At 38.1% G+C, this 15,044-nt stretch overlaps 1 protein-coding gene across 1 annotated transcript in view; it reads left to right on the forward strand.

The window, feature by feature from the left end:
• The window catches only part of Nse4 (Non-SMC element 4), a 107,498-nt gene that overhangs the window by 45,046 nt on the left and 47,408 nt on the right, over positions 1-15,044 (forward strand). The window contains exons 2-3 of the mRNA XM_067784367.1: positions 13,372-13,604; positions 13,679-13,846. Of these exons, the coding sequence (XP_067640468.1) occupies positions 13,372-13,604; positions 13,679-13,846 (401 nt within the window). The remainder of the gene's footprint in view (positions 1-13,371; positions 13,605-13,678; positions 13,847-15,044) is intronic.

Below are 15,044 nucleotides of genomic sequence, written 5' to 3' on the forward strand. Positions count from 1 at the left end.
ATCGAAATATTTCAAAAAATCGTATGTGTGGTCCGATTTTTTTCATATTTGGAACACATAATGCATACATGAATAGAAAGCGACCTATCAAAAAAAAAAAATCGCCGCTAGGTGGCGCAGGGATCGAGATATTCAAAAAAATCGTATTTGTGGTCCGATTTGGTCCATAATTGCAACACATAATACATACATGAATAGAAAGCGACCTGTGAAAAAAATCGACGCTAGGTGGCGCAAGGATCGAGATATTCAAAAAAATTTTATCTCTGGTCCGATTTGGTCCATATGTGGAACACATATACATACATGAATAGAAAACGACCTATGAAAAAAATCGCCGCTAGGTGGAGCAAGGATCGAGATATTTCAAAAAATCGTATATGTGGTCCGATTTGGCTCATATTTGGAACAAATATTACATACAGTCCTGTAGGAACAAAAACGGAGACCTTGTAACTGATGTCCAGAGAGTGCTTAGATTATGAAAGGAACACTTCTCTGTTCTCCTAAATGGAGGCAGCAATTCACCGCGCAGAGACGAAGAACCCGATCCCGCAATCGATGATGATGGAATATATGCCCCCCCCGCCCGATTATGACGAAGTTAGAATAGCAATAACCAGATTGAAAAACAACAAGGCCGTGGGCGCTGATGGATTGCCTGCGGAGCTATTCAAGTACGGTGGCGAGGAGTTGGTGAGGCGCATGCAGCAGCTTCTTAGCAAAATATGGGCGGAAGAGTGCATGCCCAACGGTTGGAATCTAAGTGTTCTTTGCCCAGTCCACAAGAAGGGGGATACTGCAAAATGCACCAACTATCGTGGAATCAGCCTTAATATCGCATATAAGGTCCTTTCAAGTGTATTGTGCGAAAGATTGAAGCCCATCGTGAACCGGCTGATTGGACCTTATCAGTGCGGCTTCAGACCTGGTAAATCTACCATCGACCAGATTTTCACAATGCGCCAAATCTTGGAAGAAACCCGTGAAAAAAGAATTGACACACATCACCTCTTCGTCGACTTTAAAGCCGCCTTCGACAGCACGAAAAGGAGCTGTCTATATGCCGCTATGTCTGAATTTGGTTTCCCCGCAAAACTTATACGGCTGTGCAAAATGACGTTGAGCAACACCATCAGCTCAGTCAGAATTGGGAAGGACCTCTCCGAGCCGTTCGAAACTAAACGAGGTTTCAGACAGGGTGACCCCCTATCATGCGATTTCTTTAATTTGATGCTGGAGAAAATTATATTAACCGCACTGGAACAATATAAAAGCGTGCAATTACTGGCATATGCTGATGACATTGATATCATCGGCCTAAACACCCGCGCTGTTAGTTCTGCTTACTCCAAACTGGCAAAAGAAGCGGTAAAGATGGTGAATGAGGACAAAACGAAGTACCTGCTGTCATCGAGCAAAGAGTCAGCGCATATGCGCCTTGGTAACCACGCTACTTTTGGCAGCCATTATTTCGAAATAGTAAAAGACTTCGTTTATTTGGGAACCAGTATCAACACTAGCAACAGCATCAGCATTGAAATCTAGCGAAGAATCAATCTTGCCAATAAATGCTACTTTGGACTAGGTAGGCAATTGAAAAGTAAAGTCCTCTCTCGGCGAACGAAAATCATACTCTACAAGTCACTTATCGTGCCCGTCCTGCTATATGGGGCAGAAGCATGGAACATGACAACAGCGGATGAAGCGGCTTTGGGAGTGTTCTAGAGAAAAGTTCTTCGAAAGATTTATGGACCTCTACGCGTTGGCGATGGTGAGAACCGAAGAAGATTGAATGATGAGCTGTACGAGCTATACGCAGACATCAACATAGTCCAGCAAATTAAAACGCAGTGGCTGCGCTGGCTAGGCCATGTTATGCTAATGAAAGATGATGCTCCGGCCAAGAAAGTGTTTCTATCGGAACCCGCCTATGGAAGTAGAGGTAGAGGGCGGCCCCCACTCCGTTGGAAGGACCAGGTCGACCAGGAACGATTTAAACTCCCTTGGTGTGACCAATTGGCGCCGGTGGGCGGAGCGAAGGAGCGACTGGCGCGCCTTGTTGGACGGCCATAACCGTTTAGACGGTTAAGCGCCAATTAACTAAGTAAGTAATTACATACAGTCCGGTGGAAGTAACTTCAAAATATTTTGGAAGTTAGAGGAGGGACAATCATACGTGACGCAGAGTCGAGTAAAGTCTTTGGAAGGATTATGTTTGAGGACTTAGATTGTAACAAATTGTCAGGAAAGAGTCCATGTAATAATGAGTCACTAAATGAACTAAATAGAATGAGAAATAATAGGCAATTAAATAAAGACTAAAAACTTGAAAATAAAATAATTAAAAAATATTTTTTAAGTTAAACGGTTTTATTGAAAACAATACTTACATGAAGTAATAATAATACTAAAAGCTAGAAAATAATTAGGTAGGCATTGAGCAGACAAATAAAAGCATTGGAAGCGTCAAAATTTCTATTGATAGTCATATATAAGACCAACTGAACTTTAATAAGGTTATGCTACGCCTCAAATTTTTAGAAATTTCAAGCGCCCAACACTTTTATTTCATTTTCTGATCAACGCCCTAGATTGATGAGGAGCTTTTAGTATTATTATTACTTCATGTAAGTATTGTTTTCAATAAAACCGTTTAACTTAACATTTTTTTAATTATTTTATTTTTAACATAGGTCCGTCCTGGTTATTGATAGGAATTTTCAGTTTGGTCGTTAAACAAACTTCTGATTACACTACGGACTCATTCAGTCTATGTGAGGTCCTCATGGACCGGCCAGTTCAACCTAACGTAAGAGGGTCTTCGTCTTTTTAATATTTAAGAAACATTTTTGAAGTTTTGCCTACTACCGAGACCTATAACTTAATACTGATCGATCTTTATATTCGATGCATTAATAACTCGACAAAAACTGAGAGAAATATTAAATAACTACACCCAAACGCAAATCCCTAATGTTGGAGGATGACTCCAGAAACACTGGGAAAACATAGCGATTCTAACAAAGCGTTACCTAATTTACAAATCGAGAAAAATTATAGTTCTCCAAACGAATATATTTTACTAATTGCATTCTAATGTGAATTGAATTTGCACTAGTTCCCTTGTTAATAACTCCGTCCTCATTATAGACTCGGCTACTAGTGTACCATGACGCAATAAAACCAGACAGGTGAAGTCAGTAGTACAACAACAAAAATTTTACGGCCTGCATAATCCCAACATCAATTTTAAAATAGTAGGGAGGGAAAATGTTTGGTACTATTTTGTTACTTTTTTAATACTTTAGTAATGTAGTGTGCGGAAAAAAGCCGTACTCGATATATCCCCTCATTGGAAACGGGAGCATGAAAGAAAAGAGAAGACAAAACAGTAGAAACGGAAGGAAGAGTTGAGGAAGTTGGAAGAAAGTCAGAAAAGTAAAGAGATCAAGGGGATGATCTAGAGCGGGTGTAAAGGTAAGAACAAGGGTAATGATTTGAGACAAAGTAGTAAAAAGAGGAATCAACTATCTAGACCTCACGATAAATATTGATAAAGAAGCCAAAAGATTTAACTATGACATATATAGAAAGCGAACGGCCACCGACACAATAATACATAATACCTCAAATCACCCCCAACAGCATAAAAATGCAGCATTAAGGCACTTGGTACATAGACTTGAAAGAACACCTCTTACACAAGGGGCATATAAGAGAGAACTTGAGGTCATATATAATATCGCTGCAAACAGCGGTTATAAAAAAAGCACTAGTAGATAAGCTCAGAAGGACAAATGGAGAACCAAAAAGAAATAATGAAAAGGAAAATAATAGCTGGAAGGCATATGGATGACATATACTGGAAAAGCAACATATAAATTGGCAAACTTCTTTAAAAAATACAACATTAACACAGCATTCAAAACATCGAACAATCTAGGGCGAAAACTAAGAACTAACACTAACTCAGAGGATCCGTTTAGCAGCCACGGCGTATACAAGCTTACCTGCGGATGCCAGCATAGCTACATAGGACAAACAGGACGTCAAATAAGAACGATGTTCAGAGAACATATTAGAGATTACAACAAAAAAATACGGAATCCAAACATTATACCCGAGTCTAACTTCGCGAATCACATGGTCAAGAATTAATGTTCCCCATCAAACATCAATAAAACAATTAGGGTTCTTCACATACAAGCAAAAGGCCGACGTCTCAACGTACTCGAAAACATGGAAATCTACAAACAGTAAACATTCGACGGTAGAATAATAAACGAACATATAAACACAATTTCTGACACAATATTCGAGCCTTTAAAACTTGTTTACAAGAAACAAAGTAATCACACAGGTACATCAGACAAACACACAACAACAAATAAACAATACAATTAACACACCAAAACAACAAACCCACATAGAAGGTCAAACGACTAAAATTACGGATTTTTACCTACCCTAGTCAGCCAAACGAATCGATAAGTAAACGACCTCGGTTCTGAATGAACACACAGCACACACACATAACTGAATATACACAACTGAATATACACAAGCATCAATTTTGACAATACCTGCTCATGTACCTACGAACTATAAATACAGGACAAACGACAACAACAGATCAGAACGAAAATCGACACTGATGATCGCACAACGCCGAAACCGGTTTGTCTCAAAACCAAATTTGACAAGGGATGACGGAAAATCGTTGCAATATACATCATTTATCCACTCTGTGGGAAAATCAACAAAACAAGATAATTTAGTAAAAAGGGGTTAACAGGAAAACTAAGAATAAGGATAAGAGTAATAGTAATAGTGAGGGTTATGGGTAAGAAGAAAAGCGGGAAGATTTGCGGTTGAATGAAAAGGATCGGAAGTTCAATGAGCCGTTAAAGGTAATCTAGAAAATGCAGAGGGGAGAGGAAATAAGAGAAAGAGGGTTAGACAGAGGAGGGGCAGGTGCAGAGGTAGGTAAAGTCAGAACAATATCTGCCTGGTTTCGTCTTTTTTGTTTGTCTGAACGTTTCCAGGGTGAGTCAGAGCTGCTTTAAAAGAAAGTTCTGATAAGCCAAAAAAATTTTTTTGCCATCAGGTAAATCTATATGCTCTGGTTCGTTGAAGCATCATTGCTGTAAAACTTCTGCCGCTAGATGTTATTACACCACTCATCTCTTTCTGCTCAGTGAGCCTACCTCAACGCTTGGCTTACATAGATAAATGTTGGGTTGACCCTTATAATTCTGACTTTTCGTGTTACAAGCCTCGCAGATACTCATACGCAACTCATGATATTGTTCCAGATCGTCAATCATTTCATTGACGTCAGCAGTATGTTTCCATGCTCCTTAGTAGTGCACAATGGATACTCTGGAGATCAAGCCATTCATACGAAACCATTTTTCCATTCCTTCTCAGCAAAAGGAAAAAAGTTATTTTCCTGCACGTTCATATTTCAGAAAGTAATTAATATAGAATTTTTTATCATACTGAAAAAATCGGTGTTGCTGATAAGTAAAGAAGCAACACCTAAATTTATATGAGATTTTTTCGTTTGAAAATATGTGTTCAAATATATAGCGCTGAATTACGGAAGTCATGTATGCATGTACATATGTATGTATATATTCGAGTCTAACGATCCTTGGTGCATACAATAGGTGATACTTTGAGTATTTGTATTAAACAAACAATACGCTTATTCGTAATTAAGAGATCGAGAACATTGACGCGTAGTGCTGTTTGCGGAGTTTGCCAGGATATAGCAGCCATTCGGTGCTTTGAAGCTCCTAGTTATGACGAAAAGCGACGCAGACTGAGTTAATAAAGTACATAGGTCATCTTGTACTATGTTGTATATTCATACATATGTAGCTTGTGGACTCCGAAACCACTCCGCCGATTTTGTTCAAATTTTTAATCGATGCAAATAGACGAAGTCTTATACAAGTACATCGCCCTGCCCTCATTCAGTCCATGGCGCATTTTTTCGCCTCTTTATTTAAACTAATTAGTGAATGATTCCAGGTTCGAATTCTGGCTCAAGGCCTAAAACAATAATATGTATGATAATTATTGTTTTCCTTTTTCAATTTTCTATAGTTGAATTATAATTTTTTAATTTGGAAAAGGAGATAGCCAATTTTTCAGACACCCGCCATAGCTGCGCAGATAGATCCACTTCTGAATAATTCTCTATCTTCTCTTCCAAATTGGAAATTCGATCATCAAAATCAAAAAAAAAAAAAAAACAAGTAAGGAAGGCAAAGTTCGGGTGTAACCGAACATTACATACTCAGCTGAGAGCTTTGGAGACAAAATAAGGGAAAATCACCATGTAGGAAAATTAACCTAGGGTAACCCTGGAAAGTGTTTGTATGGCATGGGTTTAAAATGGAAAAGAGTATTTTAAAAGGGAGTGCGCCAGAGTTCTATAGGTGGGCGCCATTTCGGGATATCGCCATAAAGGTGGACCAGGGGTGACTCTAGAATGTGTTTGTACGATATGGGTATCAAATGAAAGGTGGTAATGATTATTCTAAAAGGGAGTGGGCCTTAGCTCTGTAGGTGGACGCCTTTTCGAGATATCGCCATAAGGGTGGACCAGGGCTAACTCTAGAATGTGTTTGTTCGATAGGGGCATCAAATGAATGGTGTTAATGAGTATTTTAAAAGGGAGTGGGCCTTAGTTGTATGTGTGAAAGCGTTTTCGAGATATCGACCAAAATGTGGACCAGGGTGACCCAGAACATCATCTGTCGGGTACCGCCAATTTATTTATATATGTAATACAACGAATAGTATTCCTGCCAAGATTCCAATGGTTTCTGATTTCGCCCTGCAGAACTTTTTCATTTTATTCTACTTAATATGGAAGGTTCACACCCATTTTAAAAGTTTTTTTCTAAAGTTATATTTTGCGTCAATAAACCAATCCAATTACAATGTGTCATCCCTTTTTTCATATTTGGTATAGAATTATGGCATTTTTTTCATTTTTCGAATTTTTCGAAAAAGTGGGCGTGGTCATAGTCGGATTTCGGCCACTTTTTATACCAAGATAAAGTGAGTTCAGATAAGTACGTGAACTAAGTTTAGTAAAGATATATCGATTTTTGCTCAAATTATCGTGTTAAGGGCCGAGCGAAGGACAGACGGTCGACTGTGTATAAAAACTTCAACCGATTTCGTCTATTTTCACAGAAAACAGTTATCGTCATAGGATCTATGCCCCCTATGGCATTAAAAGTATTCTAGACAAATTAAATGAAAAAGGGCGGAGCCACACCCATTTTGAAATTTTCTTTTATTTTTGTATTTTGTTGCACCATATCATTACTGGAGTTGAATTTTGACATAATTTACTTATATAATGTAAAGATATTCAACTTTTTGTTAAAATTTGAAAAAAAAAAAAACTTTTTAAGTGGGCGTTCGTCATCCGATTTTGCTAATTTTTATTCAGCACACATATAGTAATAGAAGTAACGTTCCTGCCGAATCTCATCATGATATCTTCAACTACTGCCCAATTACAGCTTGCCAAACTTTTAAATTACCTTCTTTTAAAAGTGGGCGGTGCCACGCCCATTGTCCAAAATTTTACTAATTTTCTATTTTGCGTCATACGGCAAAGCACCTACGAAGTTTCATCGCTTTATCCGTCTTTGGTAATGAATTATCGAACTTTTTCGGTTTTTCGAAATTTTCGATATCGAAAAAGTGGGCGTGGTTGTAGTCCGATTTCATTCATTTTAAATAGCGATCTGAGATGAGCACCCAGGAACCTACGTACCAAATTTCATCAAGATACCTCAAAATTTACTCAAGTTATCGTGTTTACGGACGGACGGACGGACATGGCTAAATCGATTTCTTTTTTCGCCCAGAGCATTTTGATATATAGAAGTCTATATCTATCTCGATTAGTGTATGCCGTTATGGATTGCCGTTATGCGAACAAAGTTAATATACTCGGTGAGCTCTGCTCAGCTGAGTATAAAAACAATAACTATCATAAAAATTATTGTTATAGGCCTTGAGCTCGAAATCGCAATTTTTTTATAGAGTAATTTCGGTAAATATGGCCCATGCGTATATTATGGCCCACATTAATATATTCTGAACCGCAAGTCCAAGAAGCCACGTTGTGTTTCATACATTTTTCGTCACAGCGCCACTCAGTATTGTTTAATCAGTGTAGTGAAGCAGATGTGCGCGATATATTAGCAAATATTTTTTTCGTGATAACTTAAGACTTTTTTGGTGCATTTTCGTAAGTTTTTTTCTCTTTAATTTTAATTGAAAAATATATGTTATCGTGTTAAAAGTGTAGTGAATAAACATATATTTCTGGAAGTGGAATTAAATTTTAATAAATAACTCGTAATCTGTAGAAAAATATAAAAGTTTGGAAAATTACTTAGTGCGGAAAATATCTCCCATTACGATGTTGATAAGATGGGGCCATATTTGACAACTTTTAATTGAGACGAGTAACGTTATTTCTTTTCTTTTGAAGGATTAAAATGACTTCAAATCCGACTCAAGATTCCAAAAAACGACAGGCGTAGAGCAAGGAGAATATGACTAAGGCAATCTCGGATGTAAAAATGAAGAAGATGGTGTTCCTGAAGGCGTCTAAGGAATAAAATGTACCTAAAACCACATTGTGCTTTATTTGCTGGTCATGGACGACCTATTGATGAAGTTGTGGCAGCTAAGTTAGGAAGGAAACCAGTTTTGCCTCCAGAACTTGAAGATTCTCTTGTGGAATAGATACATATCAATAGGCCGATAAAACATAAAACAATTGCTAATAAGTGAATTTTATTCATTCAGGGACTATTTAAGTTAATGCAGTTATAGGGTAGAAATATACCTCCAAGAATCTTCTCTGAATACTCCAATACTCATGTTTCTAAGGGAAAACTTGTTTGGCCGCCAAGAAGGCGAAGTCCTTGTTCCTTCCATAAAAGTGATATTACAATAAACAAATATGATACAATTTATTGTTCTCTAAAAATCGGTACCTATTTAATTCCCTTTAGGATGATCTAGCATACTTAATCTGGTTTTTGAGTTAAATATTTATTTGTATAGTACCCGAAAATATGTTTACATTAATAAAATAAATAAATACTTGGCACGATTTACCTGCGAGGAGATTTTAACTTCTCTTCCAATTCGCGTCGTGCCCGTTAATTTTCCCTTCAAATTGGTGGGACATGTTTCATGCCGACATCGAACGGCACTTGCAAGTAGACGACATTTCACTGAGAAGTTTCTCACGGCAGAAATATACTCGGGGTGTTTGACAAATCACGTCCGAGGGGCGACTCCGATTAGAAAAACTTTCTAATTGAAAAAAATTCTTTTCTAAATTTTGATGTTGCTTTTCCCGGTAGTTGAACCCAGGACCCTCGGCGTGGTAGGCGGAGCATGCTACCACCACACCATGGCTGCCATATGCTTAGATAAGTTTATAATTTCTTGAGGTAAGAACTCCTACAAAAATCGTCACTTCTACCCTGTTTGATTTGCCTTGGTCAAACCCATAATTTTACTTATCAGTTTAAGTATATTGACATAAAAAAATGTGACAGTTTCATAAAAAAGAAAAAAAATTTTAAATTCTACAAATAATAAGTCGCTTAGTCCAAACGTGTCCAATACAAACAAGTAAGGAAGGCTAAGTTGGGGTGTAACCGAACATTACATACTCAGCTGAGAGCTTTGGAGACAAAATAAGGGAGAATCGCCATGTAGGAAAATGAACCTAGGGTAACCCTGGAATGTGTTTGTATGACATGGGTATCAACTGAAAGGTGTTATTGAGTATTTTAAAAGGGAGTGGTCCCTAGTTCTATACGTGGATGCGAGATATCGCCATAAAGGTGGACCAGGGGTGACTCTAGAATGTGTTTGTACGATATGAGTATCAAATTCAAGGTCTTAATGCGAAATCGGTTGAAGCCACGCCCAGTTTTTATACACAGTCGACCGTCTGTCCTTTCGCTCGGCCGTTAAGACGATAACTTCAACAAAAATCGATATATCTTGACCAAACTTAGTTCACGTACTTATCTGAACTCACTTTATCTTGGTATTAAAAATGGGCGAAATCCGACTATGACCACGCCCAGTTTTTCGATATCGAAAATTTCGAAAAATGAAAAATGCCATAGTTCTATACCAAATACGAAAAGAGGGATGAAACATGGTGATTGGATTAGTTTTTTGACGCAAAGTATACAAAACTTTGTAAAATGGGTGTGACGCCTACCATATTAAGTAGAAGAAAATGAAAAAGTTCTGCAGTTCAAAAGCTCTGGGAATCATGGCAGGAATACTGTTCGTGGTATTGCATATATAAATAAATTAGCGGTACCTGACAGATGATGTTCTGGGTCACCCTGATCCACATTTTGGTCGATATCTCGAAAACGCCTTCACATATACGACTAGGGGCCACTCCCTTTTAAAACCCTCCATTTTCACAGAAAACAGCTATCATTATAGAAGCAATGCCCTTACCAAATTCCAAACGGATTGTAAATTTTTGTTCGACTTATGGCATTAAAAGTATTCTAAACAAATTAAATGAAAAAGGGCGGAGCCACGCCCATTTTGAAATTTTATTTTATTTTTGTATTTTGTTGCACCATATCATTACTGGAGTTGAATTTTGACATATTTTACTTATATACTGTAAGATATTAAATTTTTTGTTAAAATTAGGCTTTTAAAATTTTTGTTTTTAAGTGGGCGTGTTCGTCATCCGATTTTGCTAATTTTTATTTGGCACACATATAGTAAAAGGAGTAACGTTCCTGCCAAATTTCATCACGATATCTTCAACGACTACCAAATTACAGCTTGCAAAACTTTTAAATTGCCTTCTTTTAAAAGTGGGCGGTGCCACGCCTGTTCTCCAAAATTTTACAAATTTTATATTCTGCGTCATAAGGTCAACCCACCTACCAAGTTTCATCGCTTTATTCGTCTTTGTTAATGAATTATCGCACTTTTTCGGTTTTTCGAAATTTTTGGTATCGAAAAAGTGGGCGTGGTTATAGTCCGTTCGTTCATTTTAAATAGCGATCTGAGATTAGTGCCCAGGAACACATACCAAATTTCATCAAGATACCTCAAAATTTACTCAAGTTATCGTTTTCAAGGACAGACAGACGGACGGACGGACGGACATGGCTAAATCGATTTCTTTTTTCACCCAGATCATTTTGATACATAGAAGTCTATATCTATCTCGATTAGTTTATGCCGTTACGGGGTACCGTTATGCGAACAAAATTAATATACTCTGTGAGCTCTGCTCAACTGAGTATAAATATAAAATATCCAAATACTTGGTTAAATTTCGCCAAATGAAATATTTATAGGTCACTAGCAGACCCGGCAGACGTTGTTCTGCCCTAAATTTGGCCTATTTCTGCCCTACCCCTCTACACTTTTTCCTAATCTTTTTATTCACTCCTCCTTCCGTCATCTCCATCTTCGTCTCATTCTATCTCTTTTTCAGTCTCCTTCTCTCTTTTCTCTTCTCTCAAGGTTTTCTCCTTCTTCTTCACCTCTTATTGCCAGTCCCAGAGGGTGGTATGTATTTTGTTCCAGTCCCATTCCGAGTCTCAGTGCCAGTCCCACCCCAAGTCTCAGTCTCAGTCCCAGTCCTAGTCCTAATCCCAGTCCCAGTCCGCCTATGGTATACTTCCCGGAAAAAAGCATCGTAAATACTAATATAGGCAAATTTATATATGAAATTTCAGGCAAATCGAATAGGACGTATGTACATAAATAGGTATCTGGGTATTATTAATTCTTGTCTTTATTTCGGCTTCGCATGCATATTTATCAGTTTTGCCTGGTTGATGCGACTAAATCGAATATCACAATGAACTTTAGAGCTCTCAGCAACAGCTTTCATTTGATATCCATAATACACACACATTCTAGGGGTATTTGATATCCATATTGTTTTGGCCTATATCTCGAGACCCTAGTCACCTAGCGGCGTAAAACTTACTCTGTATTATAGCACACATCAACAGCTTCAATTTGATACCCATAATATAAAAAAACATTCTAGGTGTATCCGGGTCCATGTTTTGGCCTATATCTCGAGACCCTAGTCACCCAGAGGCGTAAAGCTTACTCTGTATTATAGCACACATCAACAGCTTCAATTTGATACCCATAATATAAAAAAATATTCTAGGTGTATCCGGGTCCATGTTTTGGCCTATATCTCGAGACCCTAGTCACCCACAGGCGTATAACTTACTCTGTATTATAGCACACATCAACAGCTTCAATTTGATACCCATAATATAAAAAAACATTCTAGGTGTATCCGGGTCCATGTTTTGGCCTATATCTCGAGACCCTAGTCACCCAGAGGCGTAAAGCTTACTCTGTATTATAGCATACATCAACAGCTTCAATTTGATACCCATAATGTAAAAACACATTCTAGGTGTATCCGGGTCCACGTTTTGGGATATATCTCGAGACCCTAGCCTCCCAGTTGTATGAAAATTATCCTGTACTATAGCACTCATCAACAGCTTTCATTTGATACCCATATTGTATAAACACATTCTAGGGGTAACCGGGTCCACGTTTTGGGCTATATCTCGAGACCCTAGCCTCCCAGTTGTATGGAAATTATCCTGTACTATAGCACTAATCAACAGCTTTCATTTGATATCCATATTGTATAAACACATTCTAGGGGTATCCGGGTCCACGTTTTGGCCTATATCTCGAGACCCTAGTCACCCAGGGGTATGAAAATTATCCTGTACTATAGCACTAATCAACAGCTTTCATTTGATATCCATATTGTATAAACACATTCTAGGGGTACCCGGGTCCACGTTTTGGCCTATATCTCGAGACCCTAGTCACCCAGGGGTATGAAAATTATCCTGTACTATAGCGCTCATCAACAGCTTTAATTTGATATCCATATTGTATAAACACATTCTAGGGGTACCCGGGTCCACGTTTTGATCTCAAGACCCTAGGCACGTAGCGAAAAAAAGGTAGACGTTGGCCGATTCTCAGACCTACCCAATATGCTCACTAAATTTCATAAGAATCGGTTCAGCCGTTTCGGAGGAGTTCAGCCTCTAAAACCGTGACAGAAGAATTTTATATATTAGATGAATATGGTGAAAAACCAAAGCCCAATATGTAAAGTTTGCCACGAGATTTAGAGGCCGTGTTTGCTGGAAACTATTACTCACCGCAGTTCAGATCTACCTTTACGCATTAGAAAATCACTTACTAAAAAGGATTGGTTAGTGAACTTTTTTTAAATATCCTTTTTTTCAGAAAATCGCTTAACGGTACAAAGTGTCGAAGACACTCTCAATGAACTATCCAATGTCGTAAAGAAGTCGGACATCATCCATGGCGAAGGCAGTGTGACCGATCGCGCGGAACACACCAGCGAAGTCATGCGCGATGTTCAATTGCTGAAAATGAACCACGAATTAATGTCAAAAGTTTTTCAACAAAGTTCGTTAATGGGATTTTTCAGTGAGCAAATCTACCAAAATGCAATTGTGAGACAAAAATTTTATATGTGTGTGTCTCTCACAATGCTGAACACCTACATCTATATTTTCTTAATATTCAGCGTCAAACCGTAGCTCGGCAAGGCGATGATGACTGGACACCTTTCACAGAGATTGCATGCAACATAGCGCGCATGGCACGAGCCAAATCCACAATGCTTGGCGCATATAAAGTGGAGTTAAAGGAACGAGCCGTGAAAGAACGACAACAACGTAGAAAAGCTGAACAGGTAGGCAGATAATAAAAGTCAGTAGTTAAGGTTAGAATAAAATGGTGAACACTCACCCTTCCCCCTACATTTAGATTACATGAGTCAAGTTAATTTTTGAAATTAAGGACCTATCAATATTTACTATAGGAAACAAAAGCCGGCGTCGATCCATTCCTTCATTTTCTCCCGTCCGTCATCCCTTTATACAGCAATTAAAAGCTATACAGATTCTACGCTGAAGCAACTACGCTGTTTATCGAACCCAAAATAAATGCAGGTCAGCTCTGAGCAGAGCTGAGTGGAGCCGCTCTCAGAAATAAATATAACAAGCTGGTGTGACTCAGAGCAAACATCTTATAAAACACTTTTCAGGAAAACTTTCGAAACAACGGACACGTGACTAATTTCAATGCTATACTTCGATAGCCGACCGTGTGCGTCGCCATATTGAACATCCTGTCAGGCAGTTGACGGATAAGATATCACACTTGTTTTACACACGATGACCAATAAAGCTTATATTTACTCGGAAAAAGGACAAATCTTTCAAGACAATACAAATGCAATATACAACCAGCTGAATGCGTGATTATGAGATTTAGTTACCAAGTTACGCGAACTCGAATTGACTTTGTGCTAATTCTATACGATATCATGACAACATTGATACCAGTCCAAAAATCGGAAATCAAAAACTTTGCTCAATGTCATTCCCAAGATCATGAAAAATGACCATGGACCGCTCGAAAGCGGGGATCTATATTATTGTAATGAATTTTTGGGAAATTTCGCTTATTTGAAACCTGCTCACGTTCGAATCGCCGATTTGTCGAATAAATAACTCCAATATTCTGTATTGCAAAATGATTTTTATTAGACTACTTTGGGAGTAGTACAATTATACATCACAATTATACTGCACTTCGCAACTAATAACGTGTTTAAATCAAACTGATTACTTACTACTCAGCTTGCGCTGCTTTTATACTCTCGGTTTCCTCGTTCACCCATTTCTCCTAAGGTCTAGTAATTTCGCGAACAGTTGTATCTCATGCTTGGTGATCAGCTATATACATGTATATATGTAGTTTATAGCCATATGCGTGTGTATGTGTGAGTAACTACTTCGGCTGATGACTACATGAGTGTGTGTGAGATATATCTTCGTCGCCTCTATGTACATATGTGTATAAATGATGATTGATGTGTTCATGTA

The sequence above is a fragment of the Eurosta solidaginis genome, chromosome 4, assembly GCF_040869045.1.
Source record: "Eurosta solidaginis isolate ZX-2024a chromosome 4, ASM4086904v1, whole genome shotgun sequence".
Lineage (NCBI taxonomy): Eukaryota > Metazoa > Arthropoda > Insecta > Diptera > Tephritidae > Eurosta > Eurosta solidaginis.